At 45.2% G+C, this 20758-nt stretch overlaps 1 protein-coding gene across 4 annotated transcripts in view; it reads left to right on the forward strand.

The window, feature by feature from the left end:
• Window positions 1-20758, forward strand: part of FBXO24 (F-box protein 24) — a 1263390-nt gene that overhangs the window by 442032 nt on the left and 800600 nt on the right. For all 4 annotated transcript variants that reach the window (XM_069645164.1, XM_069645169.1, XM_069645177.1 and 1 more), the window contains exon 4: window positions 16587-16825. In XM_069645164.1, the coding sequence (XP_069501265.1) occupies window positions 16587-16825 (239 nt within the window). The remainder of the gene's footprint in view (window positions 1-16586; window positions 16826-20758) is intronic.

Below are 20758 nucleotides of genomic sequence, written 5' to 3' on the forward strand. Positions count from 1 at the left end.
TTGGAGAATAGGAGGTAAAAGGAATACTCAAAACATTTGTGATGTTATGTTATTGTGATTTATACAGTGCACCGCTGCCATTTTCAAGGCATCCAGGCTCTGTGGTGGATCTGAAAAGGAAGGAGGGCTGGAAGGGCTTAATGAGGGGGGTAGCAAAGGAAAGCCTTAGAGAGCGTTGATGTTCTGTTGGTGGCTTCAGTTTGCAAAAAACAATCACTGTTTGCTTATGTGCTGGGGTTGTTTTTAGTTGGTACGAGTTGGGTGGTTTTTGATGTATGTCTGTGTGTGGGATCATTTGTGTGTAATTGGTTTCGTTTTCTCTAGTGTGTTGTGTTTAGTTGGGTGTTGCTGAGTGTGTGCATTTTGTGGTGGTTCTAGGTTTCTGCTGTGGTGGAGGTTTGTGTGTGTTTTGTTTTGTGTTTGACGGCGAGTATGCAGGACAGTGGAAGGTTTTTACTAGAGTTAAGTTAGTGATGGTAATATTCTGTGCCCTTCTGTGCGGTGGTTATGTAGGTCTGACAGGGTTCATATTCTTCTACGATGGTTTGTGTTAAAATGCTTTATTTCGTTGGGGCATTGAGGGGTTGGTTGTTTTGTGTGTTTCACTTGTGTTGTGTTGGCTGTTTCCCTTCAAAGTGTTTCCTATTTAGATGATGAGTTCAAGAGCAATGTGTTTAGCAATATTCTGAATATTAGGTGGTCTTCAATTGTTTGTATTTCCTTCAGGAGTGAGTTCCAAAGTTTTGTCAAGATGCAGGAGAAGGGAATATCTGTAATGCCGGAATATGCAATAGCTTGCTGTCAGAGAGAGTTTTAATTTGACCAAACTGACTGTCGGAATATAGCTGAAGATAACCATAAGCAGTTATATTCTGAAAGTCAGAAAAATCCTCTCAAAATCACTGACATTTATAAACATAAAAGCCCATGTGAGTCCCAGGGAAACAAGGAAAAATAGTCTTTAAATGTTAGCAACTTAATTCCTGAAAAACCTTACTCTTCTGTAAAGTCAAATAATACTTGGAATCCTCATAGTACTTTCGGTCTTAAGTATTAAATGAAAAGTGAACGTGATAACGAAAATTTCACTAAGAGAGCTGAATTCTATTGTATGGACTACAAGTCCCATAAATCCCTAAATACTGCAACGAAGAAGACTGCAGATGCACAGGACTGCTGGTCACAATAAATTAGGAATAATGACCCACACCTGAGGAGGACTGGGAGCATAAAAAGCCCCCTCAGGTGCAGGTCATAGGAAGGAGCAGCAGTAGAAGGTGGGGTTGTTTTCCTACCTCCACTTGGCAGCAGCATAAGCAGAGATTGCGTGGTAGCAGAGACGACAATGGGGTGTGAGGTCAATGCCGGTCCTGAGAGGGTCCTGATTGCTCCTGAACATAATTGCAAAGCTGGCGTAGCAGGAAGCATGGGGAGTGATGACTCTCCCTCTAAGGAACGTAGCAGCAGAGGTCACGCAGCGGAAAGCACACCTTTTGATAAATGTCCCCCTTGTTTTACCAACACCGGTGGCAGGTGAGCACCGACGTGTTGCTGGAGCCAGGAGAACCCTGCTAGCGATAGATGCCAGCCGCAGAAGCTTGTGGAGAAGAGATTCCCAGACCGCGTGGGGAAAGTGAAGTAGAGGACCTGGAGGCAGCGAGGTGAACAGATGCACACGCCAGACCTGGTGAGTTCACTGTTAGATAGTGACCCCGGAGTACTCTGTATCCGCCCGTAGCCAAAAGAGAAATATACCAAAGCAATTAAGAAAGAACTATAATTGCCGAAGCCAAAAGAAGACAGTTGGTGTCTTCAATGTTGATAAACATTATTGCCCATATGAAAAGGAGGTCCTAAGAGAGAAGGACGTAAACCTGCATTGCCAAAGTCAAAGACGTGTGAAATTGAAGCAGGAACCATAACAGCAGTTGTTTAGTGTAAAAGGGAAGAAACAAGATTGGTCGGAAGGCTGCCCTGCTGAGGAAAGATGTTCAGAGGGAGTGGAGCATAAGATGATGAGAACGTGTTGACCAAGTGTTGTTCTTGTTTCCCTTGAAGTGGTTCTTGTATTTGTAGTTGTGGAGCAAAAGACAATGGCCCTCATTATGAGTTTGCAGGTCCGGAATTAACGGTGCCGGTAGAACCGTACCGGCACCGTTTTCCAGACCGGCAAGCTACAAGTTCTACGGGTGCCGTTCCGCCTGCCAGGTCTGACCAGGCGGGCGGAAAGCACCTGCCCGCAGATATTCGCGGAAACACCGGTACCATTACGACATGGTGCCGGTGTTTCCGCAGTCCCCATTCCTGTATGGGACTCCACGGGAAAGGGGATTTACAGAATTGCCAGCACCGGATTTACCGGACCACCAGGGCTGTAATGCCCTGGTAATTCCAGCAAGTCTGGTAATTCACTACGGGTCCAGCAGCAGCCTGCCGGTTTTACCAGCATGGCTACCCAGAATACACCACAGCCGCTACAGCCTTTAGAAATAACAATCTGTGCTTGAGAACAACAATGGCCTCCCCACAATGTCTTCCTGCTCCTATCACAACCCGAAACACCCACCTCAGAGCCAGAACCCTGACAAAACCCACATCTCATACCTAAGAGAGGCCAAGCACCTCCCCACAAGCCTACTCAAAAGACCTCCCCTCCGACATATAAGGCAGCCACTATAACCCAGCAAATACATACTGAGCCCCTGGCTAACCCAACACACAAAAACAACCATCTATCTTAGATACATGCATGGCTAAGACCTACGTTACCAACCCAACATAACCCAAGCACATGAAATTGTATGCACCCCCAGACCTCTAGAGTTACATGCAACCAGCACATAACCGCCCTGTAGCCTCAACTTCTCCATGTAGCCCTCATCAATACAAGATCGCTCCCTGCTCACGCCCTGGACATAAATGACCTCATCATCTCCCAGAAATTAGACCTCTTCGACATCTCTGAAACTTAGCTCCACCCTGCATCGGGCCCTGCACTTTCTTTGGCTATTCCAGGGGGATTCCCCATACTCAGGCAGGATAGAATTAAATCCAGAGGCGGTGGCATCGCCCTCATCTACGAAGACACCATGCAGATTTGACCCATCCAATCCCCAGTGGTAAGAAACTGTGCACTTCTTTCCCTTAAACTCATATCAACCACATCACCATCCACATGATATACAGACAACCTGGCCAACCCATGTGCTTTGAAGTAGAACTTATCCACACAATCAGAACCAACATTAAACCTAACTCCAGAGTCATACTCTTAGGAGAACTCAACCTTGGCCTCTTTGACCCTCACTATACAACCGCGAGAGCACTTGCAAAAGCTCTCACAGACCTAGGTGTCACTCACTGAGTCTGCAAACCCAACCACATAAAAGGGAGATCTTTGGATTCAATATCAGACCTTAACAGCCAGAAGTCCATCACATCCACCCCCCCTGCCCCTGGTCAGACCACCACGTCATCTGCTCCTTTCTCCCCTTATCGAAGCAATACCAAGAGTCTACCAAGAGTCTACCACCCACTCTAGCACGAAGCGCTAGAAATATTACCAAAGGCACCATCTCACCCCTCCTCATCCCCCTTGACTTAGATCGCACTGACTCATCTGACCCAGACCACCTTGCCAAACTCTACACCACAACCCTCACTAATGCAGTAATCCCTCACCAATGCAGTAAATGTGGTAGACACCACTTGCAGTATGCTAATAGCGAAATTGTGAATTACTATCGGGAAAAAAGAAAATATAAATTACAAATATGTAATTTATTTTATTTGTGGCGTTCGCTAAGGGGCATAACTGAAGTAGTAATCACTGCCTCCCCGCATGCTATTGGTCTCTGAAACATTCTTTTGACCTGTGGGGAACCTGTGGGGAACCGGCAGGCTTTAGCCGGCCCCTTGGCAAAGGCCCACATATAGGCCCGAAATCCTATCAGATGTGCAAATTTCCTCTCATCTCGGACCCTCCAGGATCCATGAAACTTTCCCTCCCGCTACACGCAATGCTGAAACTGCATACTCATCCCTGATGCCTCCGCTGCATTTGCTGCCTGCATTTGCTGCCTGCCATCTACACACCACTTGAAAGAAAATATAAATTGCAAATCTATAATTTATTTTATTTGTGGCATTCGCTAAAGGGCATAACTGCAGTAGTAATCACTGCCTACCAGCATTTTGGGGCAGGCCGCTCTGTGGATAGGGGGCTCTGTTCCTTGTGTGCCTCTGTGCATATGCCACCACAAGGCATTTCCATGATGGCCGCCGCATTTTCCGTGATACTCAGTGGGCTCCTTTGAGTATATTTTGCACCTGCCTCCCTGCATGCTATTGGTCTCTGAACATTCTTTTGGCCTATGGGGAACTGGCAGGCTTTAGTCGGCCCCCTCTGCAAAAGCCCCCATCTAAAGCCCTGTCCATTCCTGGCTGGGCGCTGTGGCCCGACTGTCCTCCATCTTCTTCCAAAGATGCTCCATCTTCTTGGATACTACATCTAGATACCCCTGGACTGAAACACCCCTCCACTTGCCATCACGAAAGTAGTGACTGTTCATTGGTGGCTACTTCTTCTCTACTTAACTCTCTCCCCCTGCCTCTCCAATCCTCACATTCAGACGTCCTCTGTACTATGTTGAAACTTCACCCTGCTGAACTTCTTTTTAACTGACCCCAAATCCTTATTACTGTGCTGCAAATCCCACTTCATTCAGCATTGTATTTGCAAGTTACTGTTAAAACTGCATTTAGGTGTGCATTCACCCAGCATTTTATTTGCCAGTTAGTGTTAAAACCGCATTTAGGTGTGCAGTCATTCAGCGTTGTATTTGCCAGTTAGAGTTATAACCCCATTTAGGTGCGCATTCATCCAGCATTGTATTGTTTTTTAGTGTGTAAAAACCTCATTTAGGTGTGCATTCATCCAGCACTGCATTGTTTTTTAGTCTGTAAAACCGCATTTAGGTGTGCATTCATCCTACATTGTATTTGCCAGTTAGTGTTATAACTGCATTTAGGTGTGCATTCATCCAGCATTGTACTTGCCTGTTAGTGTTATAACCGCATTTAGGTGTGCATTCATCCAGCATTGTATTTGCCAGTTATTGTTAAAACGGCATTTAGGTGTGCATTCATCCAGCATTTTATTTGCCAGTTAGTGTTAAAACCGCATTTAGGTGCGCATTCATCCAACATTGTATTGTTTTTAGTGTGTAAAAACCGCATTTAGGTTTGCATTCATCCAGCATTGTATTGGTTTTTAGTGTGTAAAAACTGCATTTAGGTGTGCATTCATCCAGCATTGTATTGTTTTTTAGTGTGTAAAAACTGCATTTAGGTGTGCATTCATTCAGCATTGTATTTGCCAGTTAGTGTTATAACCGCATTTAGGTGAGCATTCATCCAGCATTGTATTGTTTTTTAGTGTGTAAAAACCTCATTTAGGTGTGCATTCATCCAGCACTGTATTGTTTTTTAGTGTGTAAAACCGCATTTAGGTGTGCATTCATCCAACATTGTATTTGCCAGCTAGTGTTATAACTGCATTTAGGTGTGCATTCATCCAGCATTGTACTTGCCAGTTAGTGTTCTAACCGCATTTAGTTGTGCATTCATCCAGCATTGTATTTGCCAGTTAGTGTTATAACCACATTAAGGTGTGCATTCATCCAGCATTATATTGTTTTTAGTGTGTAGAAAACGCATTTAGGTTTCCCCTCACTGCCACTCTCCCACTGTAATCTTCCACATCCATCAATGGCGGTACCAAGTGGGAAGTCATACCTACAGGCTTCTCTTCTCACTGCTGCATCAATGTCTACCTCACTGGCACAGTCTGTGTTGAAGGCCCTCAGGCCATCCTCCTTCTCTTTGACCAGATCCTTCCATCTCTCATAAATGTCCTTCCTTCCCCTGCCTCTCCCCCTTCTACCCCTGCTTTTCCACCACCTCTGACGATAGCTTCACGCCACGACACTTCACCTCAAAAAACCTTTACAGGCAGCAACCGTCTCCACCTGGCGACCCTCAACTCACGCTCAGCCATCAGACATGCTGCTGACATCTGTCTTCTTCTTGAAGACACTGACCTGGACATACTTGTATTCACTAAAACCTGGTTGAGTCCCAGCTCAGTTACCTCCTTTGACCCACTCCTCCCAGATGGCTTTAAATCACCTCAAAGCCTCAACCCTCTGCCGTACTGGCGATGGGGTGGCCTTAATCTTCCCAGAGTGGATTCCGTCTTCCAACCTACCCACTCAGCCCTGTCCGTCCTTTGAGAGCCTAGTATGCAAATTGGTCATCTCGCCTTCCACCACCCTGACCATTTCTACCATCTACGTCTTCCCTGTTCCTTTCTGAGTGGGCGGACCTCTGTTCTGCCCTACTCTCTTCCCCCTCCAACCTGCTACTTCTAGGTGACTTCAACTTCCACCTAGACTCCCCTTGCACAGCAACCACCCTTTTCACTGATCTCTGTTCCTCCCTATCCCTCTCCATTCTTCCCTCTGGCCCCACCTATTCTGCTGGACACACGCTAGACACCATCATCCACTCCGACCTCACCCTCTCTACCCCCCTGGTCACCTCTCTCTCCTGGTCTGGCCACTCTCTCCTTACCACTCCTCTGGGTCCCTTCGGCCCTGTGACTACTCCGCATAATGCTCTGCCAACCTCCTTCACGAACATCCATCCGATAAAACGAGTGTCAGCTGCTGCCTTCTCTTCCACCTTCATTCCCCCTTGCCCACCCAACTCAGACTCTTCCACTGATTCTGCCCTCAGCAACCTATATCTGTCCTTAACAACACACTTGACATCCTTGCCCCAGTCATGAGGATCCTCCTGAAACCTGCCTCCAAGCATAATTCTTGGTACGATTCCGAACTACAGACCAAAAACGTAAGTGCAGGGCTGACAAATTGGCCTGCCGCCTGATCCAGAGACACTACATACTCTCCATCTGTGCCAATAAAAGAGCCCACATTCAGGCACGAGTGTCCATTGCGTCCAACAACACGGCTGAACTCTTCAAAATCTGCAGAGAACCAACCTATCCGCTGTCCCTTCTGCGCCTACTCCTTCCCAGGCCCTTTGCAATGCACTTGCCTCTCACTTCACTTCTACAACCCAGGATATACTGAACTCCCTTGTCACGCACTCCTCCATCCCAACCCTCCCCCCTCTGCTCCATATCACTCACCCTCCTCTTTCCACCTTCTACTCATTTGCTCCTGTCTCTCCTGAAGAAGTCACCAGAGTTGTCATCTCCATTAAGGTCTCCTCCAAACAGGTTGCCCCATGCTCTTCCAGAACCATCAAGGACAATATCTTCTCTCTCGCCCCTGCTCTTGCTGATCTCTGCAACCACTCCTTTGCTACTGGTTCTTTCCCATCCTCCCTCAAGCACTCCCTTGTGTGCCCCCTCCTTAAAAAACCCTCTAAAGACCCTTCCTGCCAGCCAACTACCGAACCCATCTTCATCAGCCCCTTTCTGGGACAACTGCTCAAGAAGCTGGTCCTTCCCCAACTCAAGGCTCACACTGAGCCTGTTGGCTGACTACAAGATCATCAGTCTGGATTCCGAGCATCCAGAGGCATGGAAACTGCTCTTCTTAATACATGTGAAGAACTGCTCACATCTCTGGACTCCCCTGCTGTCCTCATCCTTCTTGATCTCTCCTCTGAATTTGAAATTGTGAACCACATTCCATCCTCATAAAAAGGCTCCAGGATACCCTTGGTATCTTGGAACAGACACTAGACCGGCTCACCTCCTTCCTAACTGACCATTCCTCCAATACCTTTCTAGGCTCTTTCTCCTACCCTACTTCCATTACCACCTGTGGCGTCCCCCACGGCCCAATTCATTCGCCCTGGCTCTTTAACATATACCTTTCTCTGCTGGCACGCGTCATTTCCTCCTTCTCCCCCAACTTCCAGTGCTACGCTGACGACACACAACACTTCTTCAAACTTGCTACTGATGCCCTTGCACCCTCCTTTATTCCAGGCCTGGTGCACTGCCAATTACCTCTGCCTCAATGCCAGCAAAACTGAGATTCTTCCTTTTGGGTCCCCTGCACCCTACTTCTTCCTTTCACTCTGGCCTTCCTCCATGGGCTCCCTCTGCCCCCTCCACAGAAGCCAGAAATCTCTGAGACATCTTCGACTCCTACCTTTCCTTCATCCCTCAGGACATTGTCAAGATGTCCCACTTTCAGGTCTTCCATCTCAAAGGAACTCTTCCCTTCCTCACCTTCCCCCAGTGCATAGCTTTCAGAAACCCCCTGTTTTGTCGGTCAGATGGAAACCTGCAAAAACACTCTACCATGGGCCGGCTTTGAATTTGATAAAACATAAAAAGAAAAAAAGAAAGATATACCCCAATAATTTCTCTATCCGTTGGATTAATCTGTAAATATTCCCCCTGCCCACCCTGCATATAACACCTACCCTTAACCCACCTGCCCATTCGCATGTCCATTGCATTACACGAAAAACACCTTTAAATTTCAATTATGCAGATTTTTCTAACTGGCAAAAACCCAGATAATTCCTGTTTTTTTTAACTGCCTCGTCAAACGGGACCCATTTGAAGGTCTTTGGCTTGCACTATTCAAATAAAAGAATACGTATTAAACTTTACAGGAAATGTGTATTACGCTGCTCTGTAAACATGGTAAATGCACCCCGTCCGCCGGATTCAACAGTGTTCTTGGCCGCCATAGAACCTATTTCCTTGCCATTTGCAGGCTGTGCAGCAGTGCGAATCCTGGTTTTGCATCGATCACGTTTCTCCCATTGCAAAGTGCCAGAATGAGGCAGCTCTGGGCATCAAGACGCTGAAACCAGAGAACAGCTTAAAATAAAACAAATATAAGTGAAAGCACTTACCTGTCAGTACTCACTCAGTATCCCAGATGATAGCAAACTGGATCCCTGCAAGCCAGGTAATTGTACAACACAGGCTAGTCCTAGCCCAGGTCTCCTCTCATGAGGGAGATCTTTCTTTAGATTCGCCCCTTTGCTGATTCAAAAATCACCAGAACAGACGGTAAAATCAAACGAAAGAGCGGGAGCAAAGATACTGCTGTAAACCAGGCTGCAAAGGAGATAAACATAGGTTAGACCCAATGATCTTTTTTTCTGGTACACACAACACAGATAGTATAATCAGAAAACCAGCCTACCCAATGTAGTTTGATCTTGGATCAACGCATGGGCAGAAGATGCTGGGACTTCAACCTGATCCAACCTCACTAGAATAGGAGACAGGGAAAGAATTGGCTTGCTTTAATACTGGTGACTACTTATTGTCTACTGCAAGAGGAACTAAGACTCAATGAATCTTACCAGTGTGGGATAGTTGTCAGGGTATGGATAAGGAGTCCAATCCAGGGAGAACCAATGGAATAGGATGGGAAAGGTTAGTATAGGAACTGCACCCGAGCAGCATGCGGGACGCACTAAATACGGCAGGTGCACTGTAATACTGTCTGCAAGGCATCCTTATCTGTTCTGTGTAGGTAATCAGAGGGAATGTCCCAAAATCCTAGCGATGGTACATGTAGCAAGGGAGTTAGTTACCCCTATAGACAGTTAACAGTTGAGGAGTGGTTGCAATATGTGGTTAACGCAATCATGGAGGTTTCAGCGGAACGAGATTGCGCTGATATGGATGTAAAAACTGAACGGAAAGCTTGATAGACCAAACACAAAGAATTCAAGGCAGAAAGGATAACAGACGGGATCAGTACCGTTTTTCTTCTTGGTAGCAGTCATCCGTGAAACAAGAAGGCAGTCAGTCTATGCAGACGTAGGTTTGTTAGCGGCGGTCGTCGGAAGTACAAATTCGTCAGGCAAAAGGAATGTCAGGAAATGAAGCATGTCAGGAAATTAAGCTTTCAATGGAGTCAGAGTACGCAGATAAACGCTGTACTCAGCTGTAATCAAAAGCAGTGTTACGTGTGATTCAGAAGCTTTTAAACAGTATCAATGGTGTAGATTTCCAGCTGGAAGAGTAGGTGCAATATCACATGACACCTAGCGACATGCCGGGTGGAACGCATCGTAATGAAATACGGTTACGCTGTGAATATCTCCATGGCAACCTCCATTGTTGGTTGAATGGAGCAGCAACATATCGGGACAATCAGAATACCTTTCTTGTTTTCTTTTGACGGTGGTTCTTTCTCAGAGGATTCGTGACCCACGAGGACCGTGACAGTACCAGACATTACCAGACAGACAGTACCACCTGGGCTGCAATTCTGGAGACACTAGTATATATTTTTTTAATTCGTAGTCAATCCAAAGTGTTTATTCCCAATTTCCTCTGTAGGCAATCACTATATTTCAATTTTACCCACCAATATAAGTTTGAGATTTTCTTCTCATTACCATCTATTTAAAACCAGTAGAATCCCTTGATTTGACCATCAACTATTGTGAGATCGTTTTGATTTGAATATTCAAAGGCTTAACAAAAAGGGAGAATTTGTTTTGACCCAGTGTACATGAGGGTCTTGGGCAATATGATTTGGCGACAGCATGCAACCAAGACCCTGTCCCGGCTGTATTTTTCACATTTGACCTCCTTTTCTCCAAACCGGCCAAATGCCCCCAAAAGAGGCTGGGTGTTTTGGTGCCAGAGAGGCAGAATTGGTCCTAGCACCCTGAAACTTGGCTGGGGGATGGCTGGAGATATTCTGCAAATGGGTGCATCCTGTTTAGGTGGATTTTCATTATTTTGGTGTCATTCTTCGCATTTTTAGTTTGGGCTACTGCTGTTAGATGCCTAATCAATCGCACTGGCTATCATCAATGTCCAGTTAATATCACTATGGCAGTGCTTGGTGTAAGGAAGACATGGTATCAAACAGTGAAGACAGACACACATGATCACAGTTCAAGGGTGTTTATTGAACTTCAGTGGGTTGGTTGAACGTCTATCTAACCTAAATCTAAGGATCGGAGAAAGCTACGACCATCAAATAATAATAACCAGTCCTAGTCAAGTCTCAGTAAAAATAAAAGGGCCTATACTAATAAATTAATAAAACTATTGCTGATCCTTACTTCTGAATATAAAAGGGTGTGGGATAATAATGTATGCAACAAAGAAAAGTGTTCAAGAAATAATATGTCAGGGCGGTTGAGCAGTTGGCTTCCCTTCCCCGCATTTACAGGATGGCGCAAGGCGGCACGTTCGAGCTTCGCACACACTCTGGCTTCTCGGCCACGAGGATACAGTTCAAAGCATAGACATCAGGGCCTTCTGCCAAAGGCTCTTTTCCAATAATAGTCTCTTACTGCCTAGGGCATGTCATAACAAACGGATCTCAAAGTTCCATTCCTATTAGGATTTTCACATGTACAATTCTCGCTTCTAATGTTCATCAGAGTCTCCCTCCTTCGGGCGGGGGCCTCCTTTTTATCACAATGTTTGCACCTGGTCTCCAGGTGCGCGATCGGTTTTGCTTAAACCGTCACAGGACCACTTCGATTCAATTCACACAATGTTCTTATCAATCTTCTACTTTCGTTTCTCTTGGCGGGATACCGTATAGAGACCTTTGATTGAGCACATTCACAGTGCCGGGCCACTCTCTTAACGGTATTGCATCTTTCCTTATCAAGTTCAAACATTTATCAACAGTTTAGCTTTACTCGTGTATTTCATCACTTGCATTTAACAATGTTCGTTCCAACACTCGTTATACAATGTTGCTGCTTGTAACCTTGACTTCAATACAGAACAGTCTTGCATTGGTCTCCCCAACTCACTGGCTGTGTTGATTTCTCTGATGCTTCTTTGTTCTTGGAGCCATGACCGATACCACGACAGCTACCCAACGTGGTTAGTTACGCGGGAGGGCCTTCGGTATCTCAGCCACACAATGCAGGGTTCTTCAGACTGGTTTCCTGGCCTTATGCTTTCTGCCTCGAAGGTTTTGTGAAAATAACGTTTTTTCGTGAAAATGTCAAGGGTATTTCCCTCCTTGAAAACCCTTCTTGGTTTCCGGTCTTACTCCCATCATTCAGCTGCCGACTCGAAACTGCTGTTGCTTCATGTGCTCTACCTTAGTCAGAGTAGTGCTCTCGTGCTCCGCCTTTTATCCATGTGGTAAAATGTAATGGCAGTCAGGTGTGTGTCATTGTCAGTAATTGCCTGACTTTGCCAGACCATAGTAGCGGGCCATGTCAGGTACACTACTCAAGTGTGAGTCTGTTTTTTTCCCAGAGCAGGCTGTCTGTGTGGAAGTATTGGTAGGATGCCGTCTCCCACTCCCTGAAGGCCCCCTGACCCAGATGATCCACCCGCACTGGTCAACCCCCAGGGTCTGGATCCAAAGGTGATGGCTGTGCCCTGGCCACCTGAGAGGGAGATCTGCGGGGACTAGCGGATGAGACACCTTCTGGTTTCTCACAATCCCTTCCCGTATGCGATGTAGCCACATCTGTTTCACAGGGAAACCGGGAAAGGAAATCGAAATTCCCCTGGTCTTTGCCCTTTCGGTGTTCCACAGTGTAACCGTAGGGTTGCAGGTCTAAGAACCATTGCATGACTCGAGGGCTAGATTCATTTTGTTGGCCTATCCATACTAAAGATGAGTGGTCTGTGACAAGGGTGCACTTCCTTGCTAAAAGATGGTATCTTGGATGGATGATTGCCCATTTGATGGCAAGGGCCTCTAACTCCAATATGGAGTAGTTATTTTCACGTGGGAAGAGTTTTTTTCGAATAGTGAATAGGATAGGGTGTTCTAATCCATCACAAATTTGCAATAAAATTGCTCCTAACCCTGTGAGAGAGGCATCAGTTTGTAACACAAACTCCTTTGAAAAGTCTACCACCTTTAGGAATTTGGTTCTTGCACAAGGTTTATTTTGAGTTGTTGTAACATATATTGTCCTCATCAGTCCAATGAATCTTTTCATAACAGACCTGCATCTGAATCGCAGCACCTGTGCACTTTGAAGCTGAAATGAGGGTGGGAATTCTGACGACCCCTAACAGACCTGCCAACTTTGAACCAAAGCCAAACTAAGGGCAGTGAGTACTGAAGTCACTTACCAGTGGACCCTTATTCATCCATAACGCTTGTACACATAGGGGGTTCCTTGGGGTCTTCTCTTTGGATTGGTAGCCTCAGCTTCCTAAAGTGCTCCGAAAGTTGGGAACAGTTTTTGTCATCTCAGCAGATTCCCTCCTGACTCTTAGAACCTGTTTTCACCCTTCAGAACTCTGCCCCTAATTTTGCCAGCTTCCTAAAGGGGTGCTTTATGACTTTTACGCACAACTAAGTGATTTTTCGCGCACATTGAACATTGAGTACAAGGCTCCACTCATCATAGAGTTGGACTTATAAAGTTAGGATTGTCACTTCTGAAGTCTGTCTATGCTCTAAAAGTTATCCGCCGTTTTCCCTTACAATTATTGGAGGCGTTACTAACTTTATCACCTTGACCCCAGTGATTGGATTTATTTTAAGTAGTGTGTTGCTTGCATTGTATTTTGCTATTTGCTTTTAGTAATAGTATATTTTGGTATACTTCTGTCTAATGGTCATTCTTGGTTTTCACTGTATGTGCTCATTGAAGACCTCTACACCCTCATTCCTCCTGAGATTTAGCATTGACTGCTCTCAAAGCTACCGTGAATTGGTCTGGCTTTCTTCCCAGAATTGTCCCCTGATTCACTAACAAAGGTGGCTTCATAAGCATCCGTCCATCAGACCATAATTCAGAAATCCATTCTAGCAGCATGTGTGATGATTTTGGGAGATTCTGCGAGTCTAGTGCGTGAAGTGTACCGCAGCGCTGTGCCTTTGCTTTTCTACAAAGAGAATAGGAGCTCATTTAATGGGGCAGTAGCTTATATTGATTCACTCAATTGTGGGAACCATGTATTAACAAATAGGCATTTTCCCGATTCAAGGTTCTGACAATACAAGCTTATGATGAAGACAAGTCACTCACCCCCAATGTTCTTAGTCTGCAGTCAGTCTGTAGGGAAGAAGAAAAAGCTGCTTGTTGACTTCTTTGACACCTGCCGTTCCACCGCTTTCACAGTGGACCACGACAGTACACTTCAGCCGCCACTTCCGCGCCATGCTCTGTGCTGATAATTGGCTTTTAACAAGTCCAACGAAGCCCACCTCCAGCAATGAGAACTGTGGAAAGACTTTCATCAGGTTACCTGGCAGACCACTTCTGCCGCCACTTCCATGCCGTGCTCTGTGTGGGTAATGGGCTTTTAACAAGTCCAACGAAGCCCACAGTTTGCATAACTGCCTCCAGCAATGAGCGATGTGGAAAGACTTTCACCAAGCTATCAGGCAGACAACTCCTGTCACCACTTCTGCCGCCACTTCCGCACTGCTCTCCATGCAGATAATGGGCTTTTAACACGTCCAACAAAGCCCACAGTTTGCAGAGCCCACCTCCAGCAATGAGAACTGTGGAAAGACTTTCATTCAGCTCCCAGTAAGATCATTTCTGTGCCACCACCGCTTGGATATAGGGCGTTTAACAAGTCCAAGGAAGCACACAGTTTGCAGAGCCCGCCTCCAGCAATGAGAACTCTGGAAAAACGTTCACCAGGCTACCAGGCAGACCATTTCTGCTGCCACATCTGCGCCATGCTCCATGCAGATAATGGGCTTTTAACAAGTCCAATGAGCCTATAGTTTGCAGAGCCCGCCTCCAGCAGTGAGAACTGTGGAAAGACTTTCACTAGGCTACCAGGCAGACCACTTCTGCCGCCACTTCCACCCCCTACACATGTTTTGGATGTGTCCACTGGTGTTGGAGTTTTACTCTAAGGTTGAAGACATACTGGTGGAAATTATGGATATAACCCCCAACATTCAAGGCACCTGCTGGGGGTATAGGAGATTATTTAATCTTGCATGCCTAATTGCCAAGAAAAGTATTCTTACACTTTGGAAATCACATCTAGCCACCAGCACACCTGGTATGGCTGAAAGAACTAGCTTTTTCAAATGAGGTAGAGGAAACCTATACCATCCCATTGTTCTGCTGTCCCAAGAAAATATGGGGGTGTAACTAGATATATGTCTGTAATGTAAGTGCTATAGATGCCGCCATTGTTTCAAATAATACTATGCACATTTTATGTTTATTTGTTTCGGTACTTGAGCTGTAAGTAATCTTTGTGTGCCGACCTACTATAGAGGTGGACTAAGTATGTAAATGCTATGCTCATACTAGCACTGATACTATTATTCATAATGTGGACCCACTGATGCCTAAAGAACGTTTTTTTTAAAATAAGAAAGGGTCCTCCATAGCTTAGTAGAGCCCTTACATTTTATCTCAACAGAACAAAAGAATTGAGAGCACCTTCAATCCTTTTTGTCACGTTTGCCAATTCTAAGAGAGGCAATCAGGCTTCCAAAACCACCATTACTCTGTGGATCATTTCAAGAGGCTACACTACACTATTCAACGTCTTCCACTAATGGAAGGCCTTCACGTGCACCAAGTAAGGCCAAAACGACCTTGTTTGCCTTTCCAAAATATGTCCCTTCGGAGTCTATTGCAAAGTCAGCTACTAGGGCTTTCCCATCTGCCTTCTGCATATGGTACTGCCTTGACATGAGTTCCAGAGATGATGCACAGTTTGGACAGACAGATCTTAAAAAATACTTGAACTAGTTTATAATAAGGACCATCCACTCAATAATCCTGTTCCAGGGCCTGGGAATCTCCCATTAGTAGGAAGGAAACAGTGCAGGACGTAAGAGTAAGAAAATGTACTCACCATCGTGACTAACATACTCCTTGCCCAGTGCCCCCTTTGGACCATACGCCAGCCTGCCTTCCTCTCTTAAAATACCCTTAGTTGTTCATAGATCTCCTACCTTGGTGATTGGAAAAGGACTGAAGAGTGATGCTCGGGGCTGGCACAAGATGGTGGGGCTAAATCTACACTTGGACTGGCCGTACCTTAAAAGTAAAAAAAGGAAATCATTTTTGGGTGTTGCAAAGAAAGCGCTACTGTTCCGTTGGATGGAATGACCCATAAGTTTGGACCAAAGCGGACTCTGGACTAGGAGTATGTTAGTCACTACAGTGAGTGACTTTTTTTAAGGTTTGTGGCTTGCTGGATCTGACAGCCCAACATAGCCTGTATTACAGTAGTCTAGTTGATATTAAATTACACTTTTGGCTACTAGAATTTGAACTTTGATGAAAAGAATAAGATTTTCTCAAAAAGTTAGAGTTCGTTGAATCCTGCCTGGGCTACAGTAGATACTTGAGACACTGCTGCGTCAAGGTTTATTTCTAGATGTTTCACTACAAGCTCTAGGATTTGGAAGATTCCACATGAGCATCTCAGTCTTTGATTGTTCAATAGAATAACCAGGAATACAGTCAAAACGCATTTTCTAGACTTGTGGTTGGTACCTATAAGTAATTGGCATATGATCTGTTTTGTATTCCTGATTGCTAAACTGGAAAGGATGAATTGCTTGTTACTGTCTGTCTCTGCAGTTATTAATGTTTTCCGTCTCTTTGTCAAATTTCTCCTTTTGTTGCAGCTACCAAAGGCCTGTATTTCCAAACCTTTGGAGGCCGCAGGAGAATCCTCAGCAAGACCGTGGCCCCCCACCTCTCTCACGGCTACCGCAGGTTTCTGGCCACCAAGGACCACGTCTTCATCATGGACTACACTGGAACCTTGTTCTTCCTGAAGAATGCCCTTGTGTCTTCCACACTTGGGCAGATCCAGTGGAAGAGGGCCTGCCGCTACGTGGTGCTCTGCCGTCATGCCAAGGATGTGAGGTTTCACTTACAGCTTTCACTCCCTTCTCTATACTAGCAACATCTTCAGCAAACTGGAGGGTGAGCGCCTGGATTTGTCAGGGAGAGACACTAATAGGAAAGAAAAGTAGTCTTAATTAGGAACATTGCAGATGCAGCATTGCACTGTCAAAAGGTGACCTGTGCATAGTCACATGAGTTAGTCAAGTAGTGAGACCCAGTACTGGACAAAATAACCTTCAGCATTACAGCACGTGGACGTGGGGCCATGTGATCTCTTATTGTGCTAATGTTGCAGTGTGCCCCTGTACCTGGATATGTGATCTTTGGACTTGATCTTGCACAAAGCAGTGGGAGCTGTTTTTTTGCTTAGAATGGTTACCTACGCTGTGTGCCACCTCAAATTGTTAAATGTCTCTCAGGATATCGTTGGCCTGGGTAAGAGCAAATGCATGCTCAATGGGTTGGTTACTTGCCAGTTTGGTTGTTGGCTAAACACATTTTGTTATGGCAGTTGACAACATAGCTGGCTTTTTGCACTGCTTTGCTTCTTGGGAATTTGTGGAATTGACCTTTGCACTTGTCTTATATAATAGCACTGTGTTTGCTTGCATTCTATGCAGTGTGCTTTGGCTGGTTCCCTGTGTGATGTGGATATCATGTTCCATTTGAAGAAGATTGTTTTCCTAACATAATCCATGCATGCATTAACTGGTTTGGCTGGGTACTTGAGCAGTCTTGGCCTTTACATTCTGAGATGCTCCCTGGCACAACATTGGATGTGGGTGAAAGCATATGTTGGCTTGTAATGTTTGTTACCTAGACAATGTGGTTCTTTACTTTCCATTGTGCTTCTTGAGTCAAGTGTGCGATGTTGGTATTTATCTTTGTAGATGTCCTCTGCCTGGGAAGATTCAGGAGACTACATATGTGTTTTATCAGGTTGGTTCTCCAAGCAAAGCCCCCAAATGACTATGGAGATGTCTTATCCTAATGCTATCAATGAATGAGAGCCAGTTGTGGCTAATTTAGTTACGTACATGGTGACTATGGCCCCATATGTTGGGAGGTTCCTCTAAGATTGGCATTTACATAAGGTGTCACACCATAGGCTATCGTATGGTATCCATTGACGTGTTGGGCAGTCTAATCTTATTGGCCGCATTCTCCCTTAATTAGATAGATGCCTAAAGTTAATATTGGCTTGTGTTAGGACTTGTTAGGTGGACTCGTTAGGTTAGGCACCTGGGTAGTTTAATCATTTATGTGGGGAAGCCCCCTCAGTTTACCATTTGCAGAGAGGGAGATCATGGGTTGCCTTTTTTGATATGGTACATGGGACACTTGGTCCTTTTCTTTGGGAGATCCCCGTACCCAGCATTGTCTGTGGGTGGGATAGTGTGTTGCTTATTGAGTTTGTCAGTTTACATTGCAAAATGTCCCTATGTGTAAAACTGGTCTGAGTCTGCTGACTTGTTAGGGTGGCACTGTGTAATCACTGTAATTTCCTGCATGCAGATGTTCATTTCTTTAACTTTGCTTGCTTGCTTGCTGTTGAGCCCGACTTGTTTAGTGAGATGGGAAATACGCACAATGTTTTTTCGGGAAACACAGAGCCAACCTGATCTTAATATCTTAGAATACTTGAGAAATGAAATATTCTGTCGATGTTTGATAACAATTGTATACTGGCAGCATCTGTCCTGTGGAGGCTGAAACACAGAAAGCCGCCTGGAAAAAAGAGAAAGGGCTTGGCCTCGGTGCGCTCAGTAAAAAGCTTTTGGTAAAAAAGAGCTATCCACTACATACATTTCACCAAAATGGTTTTAATATGGGAACAGTCTACACCTCATAGCTTCTTATTCAACCTTATCCCAGTGCCAACATTTACCCAAAGGTGCACATGCAAACGTGTCGCCCAATGTGGACTTTATCTAGGCAAAAAAGCATTTTAGTGAGCCCACTGAGACGGGGCTTTTCTCTTTGTTTAGTCATATACCTGCCTGGATGTGCAACCTAATGCATTTAGAAATACCTTAAAGTAGCATTCACATGCTAAGATAGCTCAACGGGTTGAGTGCTTGCTGCTGGGATCTGTGTGTTATCTGCATTTCGCAGTTTCGATATCCCGGCAAGGTCATTTCAGCCTTTCATCCTTTTGGGGTTGACAAAATGAGTACCAATTTTAATTGGTGTAATAATTGTATATAAATATGTTCCATGTAAAACGCTTTGGATAAAGGCGCCAAACAAATGACACATTATTTACTGTAAGTAGGATCATGGGTTGCCTTGTTGGATTTGGTTGGTCTAACGTTAACTGTGGGTGGGGTCATGTGTTCACTTGTTGAGTTAGTTACTTAGGTAGTGTGACACTATACATTGGGAGGCACACCTTACACTAAAATTGCCGCTGGTTGTTTTCCTGGAAGTGTAGCTCTTTCAAAAGGCAGATATCCTTTAACTTTACATTGACTGTGTTCAAGAGTATCTGTTTATGTATTGATGTTGATGTCTTTGCCCTGTGACGGCTCTTTTTATCGATGCACCCTTTAGTCCACAATTGGCTGCAAGTGGGGTCATTGGCTAAATTATGACATTCAGTGTACAAGCCGCAACAAAAGAGGTGATGACTGTAAGGTTTAGTATAAATCTTAACCTCTGGCATAGCTCTGGGCAACCCTCCAGACCCTCGTCCAGCGATTACAGAAACAGATATGACCATGTGTAAATCAGGCCTGGCAATGGTATGCCCAGATTGAGAAAGGTATGGCCAGACTTGTGTCCTGAGTCTGCTGGGCCTAGAGACCCAAGCATTACCATAATGATGATGCCTATTGAGGCCAAAACATGTCTGGGGCTGCTAGCGGTCTTGTCCAGAAGGAATTCGAACAATCAGTTCTTGCTGGATTGCCCCTTATGGGTTGGGCCATGCCTGAATTACATATGGGTTTTCTCCTTTCTCTAATGACCTGGAGGTCTGAAGAATAAGGTTCTGGAGGGTTGCCAAAAGCAATGCCAGAAGGTGAGGTCAACCTTCCAGCCATTACCTCTATTGCTCTGTTCAGTGTACAAGACCCACCATCTTTACGTTAGGAGATCCTTGTAGTCAAATAGTGCGATTCTTCAAATGACACACACCGAGGTGGTAAATGCTGAAGTTCAGAAACATAGTCATCTTTGCAGTGATACACTGCTAGTGGCTTTGTACTGACTGAAATATGGAGCACATAGTGGCTCCTTAGGCCAGCCTACCATTTTGATTGTTAATCAGTCTCAGTGCTTCTCATTAACTTCACACTGGTTTGCTGCATTGTTGGGCATCTGTCCAAGTACAGTAGCTTGCTGATAGCGTTCATATGAAAAACAGCCACACATCACTTTGATATTTTCTCTCTTCAAATATCCATAGTCTGCGAAATGTCTTAGTAACATAGAAATACCATTTAAAAATCATCCCGTTAACTCTGTTATCAGAGTGCAGATAACGTTGCTGCCCTGAGATGGACCAGGATTATTTTGAACTGGGAGGGAGATGGTTGGGAAATACATTACAACACAATATTTGAGAGCAGAGGGTGAAGAGGGAGAGGGACGAACCTACAATGCCTTGTGAGTATTCAGAACATGCAAGTGCAGGAAGGAGAGGGAAGAGGGGGTAACTGCTGGGGAGTCCAATCTCGTGAGTGAGCTATAAACGAAGTGCTAGGAATGTTGAGTGCTACACGGCCTAGGCCGAGGGAGGTGTAAGTGCAAGCCTCCAGAGCGGAGGGTGTGCAGATTCAAAGTGCAGTGGATAGACAAGAGCTCGGAAGAATTGGTGTGGGAGGTCAAGGCCCCGAGGATGCATAAGGGCCAAGGACACTGATTCAGCAACTGTGGGATTAGCAGAGGAGAGAGGGAGGGAAGGAGGAGGAAAAGAGGAAGGTCTTAAGGAGCTTCCAGAATT

This window comes from Ambystoma mexicanum, chromosome 1p, assembly GCF_040938575.1.
Source record: "Ambystoma mexicanum isolate Mex_15411 chromosome 1p, UKY_AmexF1_1, whole genome shotgun sequence".
Classification (NCBI taxonomy): Eukaryota; Metazoa; Chordata; class Amphibia; order Caudata; family Ambystomatidae; genus Ambystoma; species Ambystoma mexicanum.